The sequence below is a fragment of the Vigna umbellata genome, chromosome 1 (genome assembly GCF_029865625.1).
Source record: "Vigna umbellata cultivar VRB3 chromosome 1, Vumbellata_1.0, whole genome shotgun sequence".
Taxonomy (NCBI): domain Eukaryota; kingdom Viridiplantae; phylum Streptophyta; class Magnoliopsida; order Fabales; family Fabaceae; genus Vigna; species Vigna umbellata.
In genome coordinates, this window is record NC_142165.1 from 4,734,433 (window position 1) to 4,757,202 (window position 22,770).

The 22,770-nt window shown below is 39.1% G+C and overlaps 2 protein-coding genes and 1 pseudogene across 2 annotated transcripts; all 3 read left to right on the forward strand.

Moving 5' to 3' along the window:
* On the forward strand, nucleotides 1-3,269 carry LOC124833390 (exocyst complex component EXO70B1-like; annotated as a pseudogene).
* Nucleotides 3,270-8,342: 5,073 nt separating this feature from the next.
* LOC124833388 (exocyst complex component EXO70B1-like) lies at nucleotides 8,343-10,834 on the forward strand. Its single transcript, XM_047307864.2, has one exon. The coding sequence runs from the start codon at nucleotides 8,444-8,446 to the stop codon at nucleotides 10,691-10,693; it is 2,250 nt and encodes a 749-aa protein (XP_047163820.1). The 5' UTR covers nucleotides 8,343-8,443; the 3' UTR covers nucleotides 10,694-10,834.
* A 3,280-nt stretch (nucleotides 10,835-14,114) lies between these two features.
* EXO70B1 (exocyst subunit exo70 family protein B1) lies at nucleotides 14,115-16,603 on the forward strand. Its single transcript, XM_047307869.2, has one exon. The coding sequence runs from the start codon at nucleotides 14,427-14,429 to the stop codon at nucleotides 16,332-16,334; it is 1,908 nt and encodes a 635-aa protein (XP_047163825.1). The 5' UTR covers nucleotides 14,115-14,426; the 3' UTR covers nucleotides 16,335-16,603.
* The last annotated feature ends 6,167 nt before the right edge of the window (nucleotides 16,604-22,770 follow it).

Genomic DNA, 22,770 nt, shown 5'->3' on the forward strand with positions numbered 1-22,770 from the left:
ATGACACAAACTGGGGGACATTCTGGCGTGTATAGGACTTATAGGAGGGTGGCTCAATCTCTTTACAGGGTGGGAATGAAAAAAATAGTGACTGATTATGTGGCGGGCTATTTGATTTGTCAGCAACATAAGTACCTTGCTTCATCCCCCCAAGGGCTCCTACAACCCCTACCCATTCTAAATGCTATATGGGAAGAAGTCAGCATGGATTTCATAGTTAAGCTGCCAAAGTCGAATGGGTTTGATGCAGTGTTAGTGGTGGTGGATCGCCTCAGCAAATATGGTCATTTCGTGCCTTTAAAGCATCTGTATTCGGCTCGCACGATCGCCGAAGTGTTCGTTAAAGAGGTAGTAAGATTACATGGTGTACCGGCTTCGATTGTGAGTGACCGGGATCCTCTCTTTTTGAGTATTTTTTGGAAGGAATTGTTTAAGAAGCAAGGCACTCAGCTGTAGATGAGTAACTCTTACCACCCAGAATCAGATGGCCAGATGGAGGTGTTGAATCGGGTATTGGAGGGGTACTTACGGTGCTTTTGTTCGGAGCAACCCAAGGGATGAAGTTATGTTTTGCCTTGGGCAGAATATTGGTACAATACCAGTTTTCAAGGGGCTGCAAAGTGTACACCCTTCGAGGTAGTCTATGGGAGATCACCTCCCTCATTGCACATGTTTATTCCGGGTGAAACAGCAGTGGAGACCGTAGTCCAGGAATTGCAGACACGCGATGAGGCCTTAAAACAGTTGAAATTCCACTTTATGTGAGCACAAGAACTAATGGTGCAGCAAGCTAATAAAAAACGGAGGGTGGCAGATATTAAGGTGGGAGACTAGGTGTATCTAAAAATTCGACCTCATCGACAAACATCCATGCTGTCGAGACTGCACCCAAAATTGGCGGCGAGATACTATGGACCTTTCCTAGTAGAGTTGAGAGTGAGAGAAGTAGCTTACAGGCTTCAGCTACCCGACACAGCTCGCATTGATCCCGTTTTCCACGCCTCATAGTTGAAGAATGCGGTAGGGGATAATAGTGTGGAAAAGGAGTTGTTCGAGGATTTAACGGGGAAGGACCGTCTTATTGGCCTATTAGAGTGTTAGAGAGGAGGCACAACAGACAAGGAAACGAGGAAGTCCCACAAGTATTGATTGAATGGAAGGAAGGGGGTCGGGATGGAGCAACATGGGAAGACGTCGTGACCATACGTGATCAATTTCCAGAATTCAACCTTGAGGACAAGGTTGAACATGGAGCGGTGAGTATTGATAAACCCTGATCAGATTACAGAAGGAGGGAAAAAGTGTAATAACATAATTGTCTTAACAGTTATGAGGGGGTGGGAACATGTTGTACAAATAGCCTCTGTGTAATAGAGGAAGAGGTTGAGAATTGTTGTATAGAACAGGTTCAGAGAACCTTGTTGAAGGGGTTATGCTCCCAGCCTATTCTTTGTATAGACCCAGTTTTGATCAATAATATTGTTCTTTCATTCATCTTTTGGGTTGTTCTGTGTGTTTGTGAGTGAGCTTAGTTAGGTTGAATACTTAGGAACCTAACACATATAGTCTGGTTTCGTATGCTGCATTTGCTACCATGTCACTAGGCTTGTCAAGACTCAGTCACTTTGAATTTGAGGTCGATCTTCTATATTTTTTCAGTGGATTTCTGAGAGTACAACTCATGAAAATAAAATTATGGTTGGTAATTGTGGGAGGGAGTTTCAGTTATTCCCTCATCATTTTGCATTCAGCGTTGGATGCTTCAGCCAGAACTGGGTATGTTGGACTCCATGTCAATGATGACGTAGTCATTGAAATTTTTTCACACTCTCAAGGAACAAGCCGCAATTTTTCACAAGTTGTTTCACCTCAAACTATTCCCATTGTCGGTAATTCCCTCGTCATGCCGCAAGACGTTGTTGTCTCTGAAGGAGATGAGGATTCAGGATTCACTCAAGGCAAAAATGTCAGTAAAAAAAGTATAATGGCACGATTCATGGAATGTATAGAGGTGCTTGAGAAGGAGAATGAGACCCTTATCAGCACAATTTCAAAGCATGTAGATGGATACCTTAAAGCTAATGTGGTCAAGAAGATTCCAACGGTGGAACTCCATGCTGACATCAACTTGGTGGTTGATGCATTGCCTGCTGGAATCATCAACGACCTTCACGAAGCCGTGTCGCTGATAGTGGCTGAAGGGTTTGAGGAGGATTGTTGCAGAGCATACTATACTTGCCGAAGGGAGTTTCTGAAAAAGTGTTTATGGACTTTTTGGTTGCAAACGCAAGAGCTTTGCATGGAGGACATTGATGAGATGGAGAAGATTCAGAGTTGGTTAACAAAGGTTTTGTATGTAGTTGATAGTGTACTCCTTCCCAATGAAAGGACACTCTGTGATCGCGTCTTTAAAGGAGTCTCTTCCGCTGGGGATTATGCTTTCACTGTGGTTTGTAGAGAATTGAATATTTGTTTGATTCGCATTGCCAATCACTTGGCAACTATTCTGGAGTGTGAAAATTTTACATATTATGAGGGTGGTGAGCTTCATCTTAATATATGTGAATTGATGTACAAAATTCGTTCTGTTTGCATACAGGGATAATAAATCTAGGCAAGTATTAGAAGAATACACCATGTTTGATAAGGAGGAAAAGCTTTCACTGTCTGGGAATGTGGCCAGGATAATAGCAACAGCCCTGATAGACAGAATTTTGGAAGTGGAGTCCAAAAATTACCATAATCCTTCTCTAGGATATGTTTTCATCATGAACAATTTGAGTTTCATAGAACTGGAAGCAGAATTCTATGGGTTGGTTCCTATTTTCAGTCATGATTGGCTCCGGAAAATCGAAACAAAATTCCAGCAAAACCTTGAACTTTATATGAGAAGCTCGTGGAATAAGATTGTGGACTTTCTGAAGTTTGATATCTGTGAATCAGAGACAAGTGTTGCGGTTGGGTTACTGAAAGACAGGATAAATTCGTTCAATGAACACTTTGACGATATATGCAATGTTCAGTCTACTTGGTTTGTGTTTGATGAAGAGTTAAGAAAACATATTGTAAAATCCATAGAAAACATGTTGTTGCCAGCATATGGAAATTTCATTGGAAGGTTGCAGAATTTTCTTGGCAAACACAGTTATAATTATATTAAGTATGGAATGTTTGACGTCCTAGATCGAGTCGGCAATCTGTTTGTTGTGACGAAGAATAAGAATCTGTATCTGAAACACAAGTGGAAGAGACCCAAGCGCTTGCGTTGATTTAGAATACAATTTTTTTAATATCGTGTGGAATATTGTTGTTCGAATATATAAGTATTCATTTTGAACATCTGAGTTTAAACTCGTTACATTAAGATGGTTTTAAAGACATAAAATCTATTGAGAAGTCGTCAACGTTTAAAGTTTGTTCAGTGTAACTCTCTTAACAATCCATAATACTGTTAAACTGTGTATAGAATGTGTTAATAAAAGTGTTTTTTTCCGTCCTATATTTCTTATTGTTATTGTTAAGAACTGTTATATAGTAAGATATTTATTAGATAAAATATCTTAGATATTTTAACGGTTAAGATATTCATGAGTAACTAACCAAATTTTTAGGTAAGGTTATTTTTATTTGGCTTATAAATACAATGACAGGGCAAAAGTTCAAGTACGTTCCCTCTACGTTCTACACACTCTAGATAATAGTCTAGGGTGATATTATAATCACTTTCTTGAGAGCTGAGGCTCCATAACTCACATCTAACTTGAGCGTCGGAGTATCTTCGCATATACCTCCCCCTCCGTTGGCATGCAAGCTGAAAGAGCGCGAACAACAACAATTGAGGAGAAGCGAGCATCCCAGACATTTAGAAGCAACAAAGATACACCAGAAAACATCTACACCGAAACATTTTGGCGCCCACCGTGGGGCCGAGCGTCATCTCATTGATACTGCAAGGAGCCAAGACGAGCGCTCGGTCTCGACATCATTATTTCGGATCAACATCAAGAATCTATAGCAAGGCAAAAACTACAGCAAAAAAGTCATCATCTCTACATGAAGTTTCATCAACAAGTTCATGATGCTTCTCAGCATTTCAAGTCACCCTGGTACCTCCTCGGTGACCAAAACAGAGCTCATAAGGAAAGTTAGTCTCCAGTTTGAGGAAATACCCTGGATGCCCTTATCAGTCGCATCCCCATTGCCTATGGAGAAGACGGTTGTCACCCAGAGACAAACCCTTTCGGCGCCTCCAAGTCCGCCGCATTGTCCGACCCATCCTCCGCGTCTTCCGCAGCACTCACGGCATCCATGCGCCGTTCGGTCCAGCCTCACGTCACCCTCCAGCATCGTCTAGTACAGTCTTCGTGTCATCCGCCGCGCCCAGGTTTGCATCTTCGCCAATAACCACGGTTTCCGCATTTACAATGGCAACCCCTACGGCAAGCAATTCTGCCGCTGGTGTCGCACTCAACTTCCGTGACAGTGATTCACGAAATCATTTCTCACGCGTCTTGTGCAAACTCGATGTCACCGCCATCCACTGTGAACGCGTCAACTAACACCTCCATCACCTTGGTCTGAACTCTATTTTTAAGGGTTAGATACTGTACCTTCCGATCCGTCCGACACATAGACCGAACGAACCTCCAAGGTCGTCCATCCAGGTCGACCATCAAGAACGAATGTCCAAGCTAGGACTGACCTTTGAATAACAGAAGAACGAGCGGTCTTCCAAGGTCGCCTTCATCCGGTTGGCTAGTAATAATATGCAGGCCCTGTATTAACGAGTACATAACAAGCGATCGTCAGTAAGCGGTCGTCAACCTCCAAGACAGGACGATCCTATCATCGTGAAAGATAATTCCATTGAGGCATTCGTCGGGCACACGTCAATCGCCCTCAATAGCGATCGTAATAACAGCGATCGACAGTCGTCAGTAAGCGGTCGTCAACCTCCAAGACAGGACGATCCTGTCATCGTGAAAGATAATGCCATGGAGGCATTCGTCGGGCACACGTCAATCGCCTCAATAGCGATCATCCTAACAGCGATCGACAGAGTCCAAGACAAAATGATCCTGTCATCCTCTAAAGATCGCCCATACAGGTCGACCATCAAGAACGTGCGGCGCTCCATCGTGACCGATCGGCAGAACCGAGTGGCTGCCCACCCAGGATTGACATCCTTGGCCGGTCACCCTTCTGACCGGCCGTCACGACCGTCCCTCACTAAGTCCACTACACGGTTAAATACTAATGACTCATTAAAGCCCTTAATGAAGAGCGAAAGGTACACGACCCCCTGACTTGGAGAGCGAAGAGAGAGAGGATGAATACTACAACCAGGACTTGACGACGAGAGAGCCCGTTCGGCCCTTCCCAGCGCTTCAGCCCTCAGCCAAGAGGTAATCGTCCGGTTTTCACCAGCTTCTAATGCCCCCTAGAGACGAAGCCGCTCGGTCTGCTTCAGCTCGTGAGAAAGCGTTCGTCTGCCACCAAGTGACCGATCCGTAGCATGCGATATCATTCGTTCGTCGGTCTTTACCATTTGTAAGTGTTTTAACAGGGTCCCACCAGATCCGGTCGAAATTGATACCCATGCCTTCATTAATTAACCCAATCGGGCACACCAATGGCAAGGCGGGAGCCACCCAAAAAATTAAATCTAGGGGATCATCCTTTAGTCTAGGTTACGTTCACCCAAGAACACCTAGCGCACGCTAGTATAAAGGCAATCTACCTATTATGGAACCTGGTGGGTGTTCGTCAACTCACCCTCCATTCGTTCGGCCTTCGCGGCCTCAAGCGTTCCAGCATTTGGCTGTTCGGCCTCGCAGGTTTTCGGTCCTTCGACCTCAACCACCAGGCCATTCATGGCCTCAAATTTTCAAACATTCGGTCGTTCGGCCTCAAAGGTATCCGCACTTTGTCTTCAACCGCTCGACCATCCATGGCCACGAGCGCTCCAGCATTCGGTCATTCGACCCCACTGATGTTCGGCCATTCGGCTTCACTGACGTTCGGCCGCTCGGCCTCAATCGTTCGGCCTCAATCGTTCGGCTTTCCGTGGCCTCAAGCGTCCAGCATTCGGCCTCACTGACATTCGACCACTCGGCCTCTACCGCTCGGCCATCCGTGGCCTCAAGCGTTCCAGTATTCGGCCTCACTGATGTTCGGCCACACAACCTCTAGCGCTCGGCCATACATGGCCTCACGTATTCAAACATTCAATCGTTAATCGTTCGGCCTTCACGGCCTCAAGCGTTCCAGCTTTTGGCCGTTCGGCCTCGCATCTTTTTGGTCCTTCGACCTCAACCGCTCGGTCATCCTTGGCCTCAAGTGTTCAAGCATTCGACCGTTCAGCTTCGCAGGTTTTTGGTCCTTCAACCTCAACCGCTCGGTCATCCATGGCCTCAAGTGTTCCAGCATTCGGTCATTCGGCCCCACTGATGTTCGGCCATTCGACCTCACTGACGATCGGCCGCTCGACTTAAATCTCGATCGAACGGTCTAACCTATATGTTTGATATTATGTATCTTACAGGTCACAAGAGACAATCAACCGAAGACCGAGCGATCTTAATCTATCAACCGATCGGCCTTATATCATAATCTATTTTTTATATTAATTTTCTAAATCTTGTAAATGCATTGATTTGTTTGGCTACTCTTTTTCTCGTTCTACAGTGCAGATAAGCACATCTTGCATACAAAAGCGAACACTAGAGAGTCGTCCATGCTGAAGCACTCAAAACCAGGAAAACACTCCGAGACCTGGTAGATGTTTGCCCTAGAACACCCAGGTGCATTGAATAAAGGGATACACTCCCTCTGGTAGATGTTCGCCCTAGAACACCCAGAACATCAAACCTAGGGGACCATCCCCTAGCCTACCTTATGTTCGCCCAAGAACATCAAATTTTAAAGCATTCGGTCGTTCGGCCTCAAAGGTATTCGCCCTTTGGCTTCAACCGCTCGACCATCCATGGCCACGAGCGCTCTAGTGTTCGGACATTCGGCCTCAACCGTTCGGTCATTCGGTCTCACTGACGTTCGGCCGCTTGGCCTCAACCCTTAGGCCTTAATCGTTTGGCTTTCCGTGGCCTCAAGCGTACAGAATTCGGCCTCACTGACACTCGGCCACCCGGCATCTGCCGTCCGTGGCCTCAAGCGTTTCAGCATTCAGCCTCACTGACGTTCGGCCATACAGCCTCTACCGCTCGGCCATACATGTCCTCACGTGTTCAAACACTCAATCGTTCAGCCGTTCGCGGCCTTAAGCGTTTCAGCTTTTTGTCGTTCGGCTTCGCATCTTTTTGGTCCTTCGAACTCAACCGCTCGGTCATCCTTGTTTAAAACGTTCAACTGCTCGGTCTAGGGCAAAAAGAAAACCCATAAAACCCGCCGTTCAGTCCATAGATGAGCAACGACCGGAAACACGCTCCCTAACACAGCGAATACAGCCTCCCTCAAACTCATAAGTCCTATAGTTACCACGTCCATAAAACAGAACGGTTAACTCGGACTTGGGGGCATGTTATATAGTAAGATATTTATTAGATAAAATATCTTAGATATTTTAAGCGGTTAAGATATTCATGAGTAACTAACCAAATTTTTAGGTAAGGTTATTTTTATTTGGCTTATAAATACAATGACTGGGCAAAAGTTCAGGTACGTTCCCTCTACGTTCTACAGACTCTGGATAATAGTCTAGGGTGATATTATAATCACTTTCTTGAGAGCTGAGGCTCCATAACTCACATCTGACTTGAGCGTCGGAGTATCTTTGCAGGTACCTCCCCCTCCATTTGCATGCAAGCTGAAAGAGCGTGAACGACAACAATTGAGGAGAAGCGAGCATCCCAGACATTTAAAAGCAACAAAGATACACCGGAAAACATCTACACCGAAACAAGAACCTATATATAATTAAAAATCATGTTTCATGATTATCTCGAGTGAACAATTGTATCTCCAAATCATGCCAACACTACCACTGTATGTTTAAGCTTAAAACTACATAATTATTTTACTTCTCTGTTTTAAATTTGCACAGCTTAAAGCTTAGATTTACATTTAAGTTATATTCTTCGGTTTTAATTTATATGTTTTAGATTTGCACAGCCTAAATTATTTGACACGTTTGAACGCAATAATAAAATGAACTCTTCTGACAGGTGAGTATTGATATATCGAATTAAGGGGATTTATGTTTGATGCATTTTCAGGATTTTATTATTTTTCTGATCGCATGAGGGGATTGTTAAAACTAGCATTGATTGCAAAAGAAAAATCCAGTTTTAAGTCAACACGTAGAAGATTGATGGAGCTTTCCCACTTACTTCCTTTGAAATTTCTACAATAAAAAATAAAATAAAGGGATTAAACCCCCATCCAAAAAAAATAAAGCAAACCTTGCTTGAGAAACAACACAGTGCTCATGCTCATCAAAATTTGGAGGTGGCTACATCAGCCAAAGGTATGGAGATTTGTGTGTTTTGCTTCATCTATCGTTGGCCTTATCTGTTATGCTTTGAGCTCCTCTTTCAATCATTTACTTGGAAATTGGACCTGGTGGAAGTTACTTCTTTACATTATTTTCAGTTTTTTAATTTCCCTTTCCACCTTGTTTGGAAAGACATGGGAATACTCCAACTCTCGCTGTTTGGAAGCTCACACAGCATTTTCTGTTTTGCTTATCACTTCTGTATACTCCTTTTTCCTTGATAAAGATCTGAAACAGAAAGCAGATGCCTATAGTCTGCTTTCTTGTGTTGCTTTTGCTATCATGTCTCTAGGCTTGTCTAGGCTGAGTCAGTTAGGATTTGAGGTTGATCTCCTGTATTTTTTCTGTGGACTTCTGACCGTACAACTCATGAAAATAAAACCGTGGTTAGTCACTGTTGGAGGAGCTTTCAGTTATTCCCTCATCATTCTTCGTTCCAATTTGGATCCTCAACCAAGAAGTGGGTATCATGGACTTCAATACCAAGATCATGTAGTGGTTGAAATTGGTTCTCATTCACAACCACAAGGAATCAGTAATAGTGTTACTCAAGTGGATTCAACCCGAACCATTATGGCTAGTTCACAACCTCATCCTGTCATTGATATGGTCTGGCCTTCAAGAGGAACAAGGCGTAGTGCTTCTCTAGTAATTTCACCTCAAGAGGGTGGTTCTGGTGGTGGCCCTCCCGAAAACATTTATGGTACCGAGGAATGCTTCATGGGTTGTATAGAGGCTCTTAAGAAGGAGAATGGGAACGTTATCAGAGCAATTTCCATGCATGTAGACAAATACCTTAAAGCTAGTGTTCTTTATGAGGAGGAGATTTCAGTGGCAGAATTGCATGGCGACGACAACATGGTGGTGGATTCATTGTCGTCAGGAATGATCATCAAGCTTCGTGAAAGTGTAGAGAAGATGGTGTCAGATCGATTTGAGGAGGAATGCTTGCACGTTTACAGTAATTGTCGGAGGGAGTTTCTGAAAGAGAGCCTCTGGGCATTAGGGTTGCAGGATCAAGAGCTCAACGGGGAGGACATTAACAAGTCGGAGAAGAATGAGAGGCTGATAAAAGCTATGAATATAGCGGCGAGGATACTCTTTCCCAATGAAAAAAGACTCTTCAATCGTGTCTTTAGCCGCTCCATTCCCAATGGGGAGTTTAATTTCAGGGAACTTTGCACGGAATTGGCTACTAGTCTGCTGAACTCTGCCCTTGCCTTGGCAACTTGGAGCCATTTCATGCGCAACACATTGCAGGAGTTGATACAAGAGTTTGAATCATTTACAACACTCTTAAATATTGTAGTGCTCCTGATAAGGCAGAGATTGTGCATTTATGAAGCTTCGGAAAATGTATCACTCATTCCTGGTGGCGGGATTCATCCTATTACCCTTGAAGGGATGTACTATACTTATTCGGTTTACAGAAATAGGGAAATTAGGAAACTTAGCCAAGATTTAAAGGAGGGAAAGATTCCAGCATCTGTGTACATAGACAAAGTGAGAATTCTGTTAAAGAGTAGTTTGGACGATAAGTCAAAAAATGGTAATAAGCTTGAAGTGATGTACTACATTAAATCTCTACACCAAAGTAGGGAGAATAAACTTAGACTAGGTTTAGATGAAATGATTTCACCTGTGTGTAATTACAAGATGATAGAGCTTGTAGAGAGCAGTTTAGAAGCCAACTCCAAAAATTACAAAAACCCTTCTTTGCGTTATGTTTTCATCATGAACAACCGGCGATTCATTGAAGTAGAGACAAAACTGAATGGACTGGGACTTTCTTTTGGAGATGACTGGCTCCACAAAAACACAAGAAAGATCCAAGAAAACCTTGAGCTCTATCTAAGAAGCTCATGGAATAAGATTGTGGACCTTTTGAGGGTAGACATCAATCAACCAGAGTCTAGTGTTGTAGCCGAGTTGATGAAAGACAACCTTTATTGGTTCAACGAACACTTTGATGAGACATGCAACATTCAGTCTGCATGGTCTGTCTGTGATGAGGAGCTAAGGGAACAAGTAATAAAATCCATAGAAAACATGCTGTTGCCAGCTTATGGAAGTTTCCTTGGCACATTTGAGCAACTTGTTGGGAAGCATGCTTATAAGTACATTAGGTATGGAATGTTTGAGGTTCAAGATCGACTCAACAAATTGTTTCTTTTAAGGGAGTAGATGAATCTGTTGCTGGAAGAGAAGGAATGATTAAGCGAGTTAGATTTAGAGAACAATAACTTAATTATCTCAGTTCCAAAGGATTTGTGCTCTGTATACCACTGATGTTTCAAAACAATCATAAATATGTTTCCTTTTTTATTTTGTTTCCACATTTTAGATTGGCTTGGTTCAAATTGAAGTTTGGATACATTTTCATAATTCTATGCCTGAAGAGAGGGAAATAATTCCTAAGTTTTGGAAGATTTAGTATACAGACTTAACCTATCTATGGATACTTTCTGTATTTATGTCAACTGTCATTAGTCTGCTCTGTTATGCAATGAGCTTCTTTTTCAAATACTTACCTTCATTATTACAAGTATTTTGGTACACATGAAAGTTAGGCAGACTTTTAGAAGTTTGACATCCATAAATGTCTATGGTTTATCAAACTCTCAGGAAGCATTCCTCTCACTTTGGGTAACCATGTTACTCCAATCACCGTGGAGACAAAAGAAATGAAGTATCACAATATTACAAGGACATTCCGATCCTCTTTAAAAACCAATGACAGTTTAAAATTTATTTTGAAAAAAGAAAAAAAAATGGCATGTCTGCACCCCATAATTGAGAAAATCACAGTTAGCATGCTTGATCATGTATCAATTTTCATCATTTCATGCATTATTATTTCCTTTTCTTAGGATTTGAAAAGATCCATCACCATTTCCCTTTGAGAAGGAAATCTATCCTTTCTCTATGGAAATTAAACTCAAACTCTTGATTCAAAGATAACCTGTCTTGTTTAAAAGAGAAAATTAGATGGAATATTAATGAAGTTGATTCAGCTGCATTTAATCAAAATTTAAATGATTCAACCCTTTCTAAAAAAGTTTCTCTAATTTAAATAAGAAACAAAATATAACAACTAAATAGTTTGTACAAGTTGAATTACTATAATCCTGTTAAATTTAAAATTTAAAAGATTTGAAACCAAATTTAATTACTATTAAATAGGTATTTTGTTTATGCTGTGTTTCCATGGACTAGTGATAAATCCTTTCTCACACACCAAATGCTGACAAAAGCGCAACACCGGAGATTGATGACATAAATAAATAATCACAATAAAAGAAAGTATATTTTCAATAAAATACATAAAACCATAATTGATGGTAGAATATAATCTATTATGACTTACTCTTCAAACAAACTATATAATTTCTCTATTTGTGAACAATAAAAAAAAAAGTAAATTGGTAATACTTCTAAAATATTCTGCATTTCCCCTCTTTTCATCTCAATTAGAGGCAAATCTTATAAATGAAAATGAGTAGAGGTTTCTTTACGGATCAATTAAATTTGAAAATTATGTATATGAATGTATTTTTGAAAAACTTACGTCCAGATTAAATCATGCTTATTGATTACGATTCCATTCATCATATTGTAACACGACGACTTTTGACATGTAAAAATGCACTTGAACAACCATATAACGATTTCAATGAAATTTTAGATGAAAAATCTAATAAAATTAAATTCGTGAAAAAATAATTCGATTTCTTCTAAACATGATAAAAGTAAACTCAAATCGTTATATAGAGTATGAGATTGTCCAAATACTGAAGAAAATTCAACACTTCTTCACTCACTCTCTTTAAAGGCATAAAAAAATAATTGTTTTAGAAACACTTTGTCATACATAGGAAACTAGCGTGAAAAATAAAAGCACGAAAGAAAGTTGAAACTTTCGCTGGGTAAAGAATAATTATTTGAAAATTTAAATTAAAGACAAATCGAATTTTAAATTTTTAAAATAATATTATGAAGACTAATAAAAATATTATATTTCAGAATAAAAATAAATTAAAATAAATCTTCAACATTTCAATAATTTATTTTGGTTTTTTTATTATGTTTTAATATAAAATATATCTGAACAAAATATTGAATTAAATTAAATTAAATTTTATTAATTATTTGTGTTTTTATTTTAATTAGTCATTTTGTCAAAATATAATAAAATATATTCAATCACTATTTACATCTATGTATTTTAATTATTTATTATGTTAGAATAAAAAATAAGGTTATTATATTTCATTTAATCCATTTACTTTCTTATTTAACTGATTATATGATTCTATTTAAAAACAAAAATTAACAAAATATATATAATTGGCGGGCTTTTTTTCATAAATTATGAGAAAAGTCATATCCTCCATTCTATTCAATTATCAAATCAAAATTCCAACTTTTTTTCATGCCTTTTGTCCACACACCTTTTCTCAATATCCAAAAAAATGTTTTTAAACAATACAATTTTTTATTTTTGCTTTTAAACAGAATGAATAAAGAAGTTGAATTTGAAGAAATTCTTTCATCCTAATGACTATTTCAGTTCAACTATAATTATATTAAAGTTGTTATTCACATCCACAACTCTAATGTTTTTAATTTAAAAAAAAAAAATCACATCATTTTTCCATAATTTCAACATCTTTAATTAAAGTCATGTATTGCTTACATGAGTTTAATTATGTAAATCTAATTAATTAAAATAAAGTTGTCTTTAACCTACACAATTTCAACATTTTCACATAAATCGTCATGTGATTGCAATTTTTCACAGCAAAGTTTAATATTGTAAACACAACTTAAGTTTGTTTGTAATCTTTATTTTAAAGAAACCTAATTTTCAAATATAAAGAACGACCAATAGAGGCCGTACTCTCCCGTCTACTTACATGAAAACTAACATCACGTTACTTTTAATTTCATAGTTCATTTTTGGGCATCTGCAAAAGTCAAATCGTGCCTTGTTTAGCGTGAAAAGAGGGCTCAAACAGTTTGGACCAGGTAAACTAAACTAAACAAGGAATATGTTAAGTTTTTCTAATATGTAGAGTAAGATATTTGATTAATTTAATTCAAACCCTAAGAAATTCTTAAGTAATCCTTAGCAGTAAGATATTGGTATGTTTTTCAGTCACAATAGAAAAAAAAATACGCCTAGAGTGAACTACAAGTCACCAAGATTTAAACAACGAATAAAGATTATTATTACCTTTTCGGAATACACCTCATTAGCAATATATTTTTTCACGTATCTAAGATTATCACTCAAAATTTAAAGTCAGGGATTATTTTAATACCTTATTAAATCGTTTCCATATTATTCTCATCTTGCTGGTCAAACGTACTGTTATTGATTTTCATTTTGGAAACACCCTAGGCATTTCGCACTGAAAACGACTGAACGACTCTGAAAAGTGTGGTGGATAGATTAAAACATACTAAAAAACGACAACATATCATTCAAAAAGATTCTGGATCAGCTGCTTCCGAAGAAGATAAATAATTAAAACAAAAATACTAGGAAAAGAGGTTCCTAATATTTCTGTTTTCGCAATTAAAAGTGAAGTCAAAGGTCAAAAGACTGGAAAATGGAACAAGGAAGTTTTGAACGAGGAAATAGAAAGATAAAAAGAAGCAATAGAAAAAGCAGAGTTACCTGCAAGAACTATCAATCAAAGAAAGAAACCGGTAGCCACGTTCGCTCTCTACTTTATCTTCTTCTCTGCTCTCTGCTAACTATCCGCGTTGTTTCCATTTTCCACTTTTGTCCCCACTTATTCAACAAACCGCGTCTCACAAGGGGGTATAAAGGTCATTTGAGAATTCTCTGATCCTCTTCTTGGTTCTTGTTCCCTTGGCAGTGCAAGTGATGAACTAAGTAGGTTTCAACATGTCCGAAAACGGAGAAGAGAAGTTACTTGCTGTGGCGCGGCACATAGCGAAGACGCTGGGCCACAACAACACCATGTCTGATGACATTTTCCAAATATTGTCCAACTTCGATGGAAGGTTCTCGAGAGAGAATCTTTCGGAAAAGGGCGCAGATGCGGATTCTAGAGCCTGCGCCGCACTCGATCATTCCCTCAAATCCCTAGACCACCGGATCTCTCACCACGTCTCCTCCGACCGTCCAATCTGGGCCAACGCCGCCCACGCCGCTGCCTTCCTTGACGCCGTGGACGAGCTCGTCGCTGTCGTTGCCGAGTGGAACCACCTCGCCTCCGACAAGGCCGTCGCCGCGTGCCTCGTACGGGCCGAGGACATGCTCCAGCACGCCATGTTCCGCCTGGAGGAGGAGTTCCGCACGCTCATGGAGCGCGGCGGTGAGTCGTTTGGCCTCACTAGGAGCTACCGCAACGGTGAATCGACTGAAAACATGCCGTTCGAGTCGGAGGAAGAGGACGAGGAGGAAGACGAAGTGAGAAACGGGGGAGATGAGGAGCAGATTCCGGTGGCGCTGCCGGTCACGGACTTCGACATCGTCATCGACGCGCTGCCAGCGGGGACGATCAACGACCTCCACGAGATCGCGAAGCGAATGGTGGCCGGGGGGTTCGGTAAGGAGTGCTCGCACGTGTACAGCAGTTGCCGGAGGGAGTTCCTGGAGGAGAGCGTGTCGAGGTTAGGGTTACAGAAGCTCAGCATCGAGGACGTCCACAAGATGACGTGGCAGGAACTTGAAGATGAAATTGAGAAATGGATTAAAGCCTCCAACGTCGCTCTCAAGATCCTCTTCCCAAGCGAGCGGCGTCTCTGTGACCGCGTCTTCTTCGGATTCGCCTCCGCCGCGGATTTTTCATTCATGGAGGTTTGTCGCGGATCCGCGATTCAGTTGCTGAATTTCGCTGACGCCGTCGCGATAGGGAGCCGGTCTCCGGAACGGCTGTTCAGAATCCTTGACGTGTTCGAGACGCTTCGTGACCTAATTCCCGAATTTGAAGCCCTGTTTTCTGATCAATTCAGCGTCTCGCTCAGGAACGAAGTGATTACGATTTGGAAAAGGCTGGGGGAATCAATTAGGGGCATTTTTATGGAGCTGGAGAATTTAATTCGCCGAGATCCGGCGAAGACGGCGGTTCCCGGTGGCGGTCTGCACCCGATAACTCGCTACGTGATGAACTACCTCCGTGCGGCGTGCCGGTCGCGGCAGAGCTTGGAGCAGGTTTTTGAGGACTACGGGTTGAAAGAGTACCCGAAGCTTGATGACAGAGTCCACTCTTCATCTTCTCTATCAGTGCAAATGGATTGGATTATGGAGCTGTTAGAGAGCAATCTGGAAGCGAAGTCGAAGATTTACAAGGACCCTGCTTTGAGCTATGTTTTCTTGATGAATAATGGGAGGTATATTGTTCAAAAGGCCAAAGATAGTGAACTAGGAACCCTCTTGGGAGATGATTGGATCAGAAAACATGCTGCAAAAGTTCGACAATTCCATGTGCACTATCAAAGAAGCTCGTGGAGTAGGGTATTGGGAAGTCTGAAGCTGGATAGTACTGTCTCACTGCCCCCTAATGCCTTAGCAAAGTCAATGAAGGAGAAGCTCAAGTGGTTTAACACAGTGTTTGATGATATTTGCAAGGAACAATCTTCCTGGTTTGTTTTTGATGAACAGCTCAGGGAAGAAATAAGAATTTCTCTTGAGAAAATCTTGTTGCCTGCTTATGGAAACTTTGTAGCGAGGTTTGAGAATGTTCCAGAAATCGGTAAGCATGCTGATAAGTATATCAAGTATGGAACAGAGGATATCCAAGCCAAACTCAACGAATTGTTTCAGGGATCAAGTGGTAACCGAAAGTGAAGGTGAAGCTGCTTCGAGTTGTTCGTGTGTATTTGTAGTGTAATTAAAATACAATGTTTTGATTATCACAAATAGTCTTGTACTAAAAATACTACTTATGTTATTCTGCTTAGCATCAATGTGGAAGAAGAGCATTTGAAACGATTCTGTGGTACCATTTTAGGTGGTTCTTATTTTTCATATAAACTCTTTTGAGCTGTGCTAAGAATAGTATGTATTTACCGAATTAAGCAATTGTTTATATGTTTAATCTTTTATGTACGTTTACATCTTCTGGTTTTCTTGGGGCAAACATGCCGGCTCTCATCCAATGGTCCAAAAAGTTTAATGATTTTTAAAGGTTTAAACTCTTCCTTGGTCCTAATTTTTGTATGAAAATCTTAGTTGGGTCGTCATTTTTTCAACTGTCTCAATTGGATCATATTTTTTTTTGTAAAAATGAACACATTTTACCCTAATCGTTAAGCGTTCTCTAACGGCGTTAAATATAACTGACGTGTTTATGCTGATATATATTGTTTGATTACGTAAAAATTTTATTTAAATTAAAGAATCATGATATGGCTTATCAAAATTGAAAGTGTCAAAGAAGCTTCCAAAGCCCTTCACACCCAGCAATTGACACGCTCCTCGACCTCGAAGCCAAGTCTCACGCCGTCTTCTCCTCTGACCCTAACCTCTGCAACCTCTCTCGCATCCTTTCCTCCTTCCCATCCTTAATCGATAAACTCCACAAACATAACGGCTACTTCCCACGACCCCTCCTCCAACACTTACCAAAAATATTGTTGTTCCAATGACCTGGTATTATATCCCAAAAACATTTCCCTTGTTGGTGGTGTTGGACCCTCTCCTTTCACCCAGGCTTTTCAGACAGTTTTGTTGGGAGAAAAATGCAGGGACGAATGATGAATAAATGAATGAATGGAGGAAGATGATGCTCTTCTGTTTTTGATTTCTTGGTGGATCGAATTGGTTCTCCAGTATATGAAACCCAAACCAATTAGCATTAATGATAAATCCAATTCGGGAAACTTTAACGTTTATGATAAAATTGGAAATTAAAATCCCAATTATGTTTCTGGAATTTAATCCTCCAGAAAATCTCTTTTAAGAACCCTAATTAAAATCTGAAATCTAAATTGGGAAAATTCCCAATTTGAAACCCTAATGCTCCTGAACCCTAAGGAAAATCCAATTGTCTGGTTTCTTCTTCTTCCTGGTTCAGGTCGTGAAGGCACAGGCAATGGTAGTTCGCACATCAGGTCTCGCCATTTTTGGTTTTCGCGTTCTGTTTCTGCTCTTCTTCTCCTTCAGTGCACTACTCAACCATGACTGATTTCATTCTCACACAAATGGCGGCATAGCGGCAACGACCGTTCGGTGCGGCATAGCGGCAGCGATCGTTCGGTGCGGCATAGCGGCAACGATCAACGATGAAGGCGCGACGAGGAGGACTCGCTCAATGGTTTTTATCTTTTTAATTACCCAATCAATGGTATGCCTGCTAATGACTTGCGCCGGCGAAACTCCGCCAATTAGGTCTATGGGAGAGTGAGTCCAGTGAAGTGGGTGGTGAAGGGAATCTGACCAGATTTGGATGAGCCACGTCAAAAAACTCTTAATTTTAAAAAGAAAATTCCACGTAATAAAACACTTCTACATCAGCGTGCATAGGTCAGCAACTGCTAACGCCGTCAGAGAGCACTTAACGGTTAGGGTAAAATGTGTCCATTTTTACAAAATATATGAGCCAATTGAGACAGTTGAAAAAATGATGACCCAATTGAGATTTCCATACAAAAGTTAGGACCAAGGAAGGGTTTGAGCAATTTTTTAAATCATTTATTACAAATAGTCGTATGGTTCATTTATATAAACTCAGAATCTGTTTCTACTCTGTGTTAAGCGGATAATGGATTCTTCCAACTAACAAAAGGTGGGGTGTTGATAGAATTTGACTGGAACAATTCTTAACCGATATTGAACGTTGGAAAATTAGATATATTTATAGCGTTTTGTTTTTTCTATAAAATGATATCAAATAATATTTATAAAATAAGTACTTATTTCAAATAAGTAATAATGAAAATAATAATTTTATTTCAAATAAGTAATAATAAAAATAATAATGTAATACTTTATTGTAAATAATAATAACATTTGGTATAATTAAATTGACAAAATTTGTTACAATTATTGTTAATATGTGATTATTTGTTTTAATAGATGTATTTTAAGTTGTCTCAAGATAATGAGGTTGATTGAATTTTGTTAGCCCATATTTTTTAGTATATATATTGAGTCATATAGGTACATAAGTTTTCAGTCTTAAAAGTTTGATTAATATATGAGTTGTTGTGGTTGTGATTTATCTCTTGGTCAAGTTGGGTCAACTTATGAAGTTTGCAGGTGGATTGGTCTTTTGGCCAGGTTATAAAAATGTTGTGGACTTAGGTTGATTTTGTCTTTATGTTTCTGACTTAGGCAAGCTTAGTATTGTCGGCTTGGGTCTGTGTTATGGATGTTGAAACAAGTCCCAGACTCTCTTCAATTTCTCCACCGATGTTTGATGGCAAGAACTATCAAGTTTGGGCAGTTCATATGAAGGTATACACATAGAAGTTGTGGATATTTGGGAAGCAATTGAAAAGGATTATGAAATTCCTAATCTCCCAAACAATCCTACCATGGTGCAAATCAAATTACACAAGGAAAAGAAGACCAAGAAATCTAAGGCAAAAGCCTGCTTGTTTTTTGTAGTCTCATATACTATCTTCACTTGAATTATGACTATGAAGTCACCATATGAGATATGGAATTATCTTAAGTCAGAGTATGAGAGAAATGCAAGAATTAAAGGAATATATGTGCTAAACTTCATTCGAGAATTCGAGCTGCAAAAGATGAAGGAAACAAAATCAATTAAAGAGTATTCTAATAGATTATTGGACATTGCAAACCAAATCAAGTTACTTTGTGTTTACAAACTCAAGAATTATTGAAAAAATTCTTGTAACAATGCTTGAAAATTTTGAGGCATCTATTTCAGCCTTGAAAAATACCAAGGATTTTACTCAAATTACTTTTGCAGAGCTTCTCAATACTTTATAGGCATAGGAGCAAACAAGAGTCATAAGACAAGAAGGTGCCATTGAAGGAGCCTTACAAGCCAAACATCATGAGAATGCAAGGAACAAGAAGAAGAAGTTTTTTAAGAAGAATTAAAATCCTATTGGAGAATCTTCACCCAACAATAAAACAGGAGTTATGAAGGGATCCTACCCTCCATGTCAACATTGCAATAAAAAGGGTTATTCTCCTTTCAACTACTGGAGAAGACCAAAAGCTAAGTGTACCAGATGTAACTAAATAGGGCATGATGTTGTAATTTGTAGGAACAAGAATCAACAACAAGGTGTAGAGGCTAAGATTGTTGATCAAGAAGAGGAGGATCAACTGTTTGTGGCTATATGCTTCGTGAGCAGTGAATCAAATGAAAGTTGGCTTATTGATAGTGATGCATATATCATACGACTCATGACAAGGAGTTGTTTAAAGACTTGAAGTCAACTAACATATCCAAAGTCAGAATTGGCAATAAGGACTATATCTCTTTCAAAGGAAAAGGAACTATTGCAATCACAAGTTGTACAAGTACAAAAATTATACATGTTCTCTTTATTCCTGACAATGACCAAAATCTGTTAAGTGTGGGTCAACTTATTGAAAAAGACCTTAAATTTATTTTTGAAACTGAATATTGCTTGATTAAGGATGCAACTAATCAAGATATCTATAAAGTAAAAATGAAGGGAAAGAGTTTCTCCCTTAATCCTTAAAAGAAGCAATCTATTTTTTCTCTCAAAGAAGATGTCACTCAACTTTGACAAAAGAAAGTATGACATTATCATCATCAAGGTTTGTTAAAACTAAGAGAAAAGGGGTTGGCACTTGATGTTCCCAAGCTTAGTGATACAATCTCAAGTTGCAAAGCGTGTCAATTTGGAAAGCAAAAAATAAATCCATTCCTGAAGTTAACATGGAGAGTCACGCACAAATTGCAGCTCATCCACATGGATGTTTCAGACCTTCACAAAACACCTTCCTTTAAAGGTAATCTTTATTTTATTCCTTTATTGATGACTTCACTAGAATGTGCTGAATATTTTTCTTGAAGTTTAAATCCAAAGTAGCTCAAGTTTTTTGGAAGTTTAAGACAAGAGTTGAGAATGAAAGCAACTGTAAAATTTAGATTGTAAGATCTAATAATGGGAAGGAACTTCAGTAGAATTTGACAAGTTTTGTGAATATTCAAGCATAGAGCATCAACTTACATCCCCTTACACACCTCAACAAAAATGGAGTTAGTGAGAGAAGAAATAGATACATCATGGAGATGTCAAGATGCATGTTTCATGAGAAAAATTTGCCGAAGAAGTTTTGGGCAGAGGTAGCAAATACAACTGTGTTTCTTCAAAATAGGCTTCCAATAAAATCAGTGAAAGGACTGACACCATTTGAGGCATGGTATGGTTATAAACCATATATGAAATTCCTTAAAGTATCTGGTTGTTTGTGTTTCACTCATGTTCCACAAAGTAAGAGTGACAGTCATGATAGAGGAGCTTCACTAGACATCTTTATAGGCTATAGTACTGTCAGCAAAACCTATAAAAATTTCCAGTCACAAACTGGAAATATTATTATAAGTAAGGATGTTCACTTCGTGGAGAATGAAGAGTTGAACATGGATAATTCAGAAAAGAAGGGTCAAACCATGGTAAAGTTGAAACTCAAGTTTTCTAGTTCAAGCATTGAAGAAGAAGAAGACTTGCATAATAAAAAAGTGGATGATACTCCTTTGAGAGGAACAAGGTCGCTCTAAGATATTTAGGAAAGATGCAATATCGTTGTATGTGAACCTACTAATTATGTAGCAGCAAAAAGGGTTCATAGGTGGATAGATGCAATGGAGGAGGAGTTGTCAAATATTAGTGAAAAACAAAACTTGGATCCTAGTGGATAAACTTCAAGACACGAAGGTAATTGGAGTCAAGTGGGTGTTTAGAACTAAACTTAATATTAATGGCTCAATCAACAAACACAAAATTGGGCTGGTGGTTAAAGGGTATGCCCAAATCTTTGGTGTTGATTATTTTAATGCTTTTGCTCTTGTTGCTAGATTGGACACAATCAAGTTACTCCTTGTCATACCTACATAAAAGAGTTGGAAAGTGTTCCTGTTGGATATAAAATCAACCTTCTTAAAGAGTATCTTACAGGAAGAAATTTATTATGAGTAGCCCCAACGATTTATGAAGGAAAGTGAGGGAGATAAAGTTTATCTTCTAAAGAAAGCCCTTTTCGGTCTAAAATAAGCTCTAAGAGCTTCGTATAACAAAATTGATTAATATTTGCTGAATTTTGGATTTGTGAAAAGTCTATCAGAAACAACCTTGTATGTCAAGAACAATGATACTAACATTCTTATTGTTTCATTTATGTCGATGACCTACTAGTTACTGGAATCAATATAAACCATATTCAAAACTTCAAACAAAAAATTATAAAGGTGTTTGAAATGACAGATCTTGGATTTTTGTCCTACTTCCTTGGCTTGGAGATCAAGCAAGGGCAAGGTGCAATTTTCATCTGCCAGAAAAAGTATGCAAAGGAAATACTAAAAAATTTCAAATGAAAGAATGCAAGGCAGTAAGCACTCCAATAAATCAAAAGAAGAAGCTACAGAAAAAAAATTGTGCTAACAAAATTGATGAAGGATATTTCAGGAGCTTGATTGGTTGCCTGATGTATCTCACAATAACAAGGCTTGATATTTTGAATATTGTAAGTATTTTGTCTCGATTCATGCATTGTGCAAATGAATTGCATATCAAGACTGCCAAAAGAGTGATTCGGTATGTGAAGGGTACAAGTATTTTGGTGTGAAGTTCACAAGGAGTAAGGAGTAAGGAGTTCGAGCTAATTGGTTTTTATAATAGTGAGTGAAGAGGTTCCATGGATCATATGAGAAGCACTTCAAGTTATTGTTTTACTCTTGCCTCTTATGTTTTCTCATGCAACTCAAAGAAACAAGAAATTGTAACTTAATCCACGACCAAACAAAGTTTGTTACTGCAACTGCTATTGTCAATCAAGTTTTATACCTGAGAAAAATTGTACTCTATCTTGACTTTAAACATAAAAAAAACACAAAGATTCTTGTTGATAACCAAACTGCAATTGTTATCTCTTATAATAATGTATTTTATAGAAAGACTAAATACTTTAATATCAAGCTATTCTTCCTAAAGAAAATATAAAAACATGGAGATGAGATTCTTATCTATTACAAAAGAGAAGATCAAAGTGTTGTCTTACAAAAGAGAAGAAGTTTAAATTTTTAAGGTCAAGAGTTAGTGTTTACAATTCC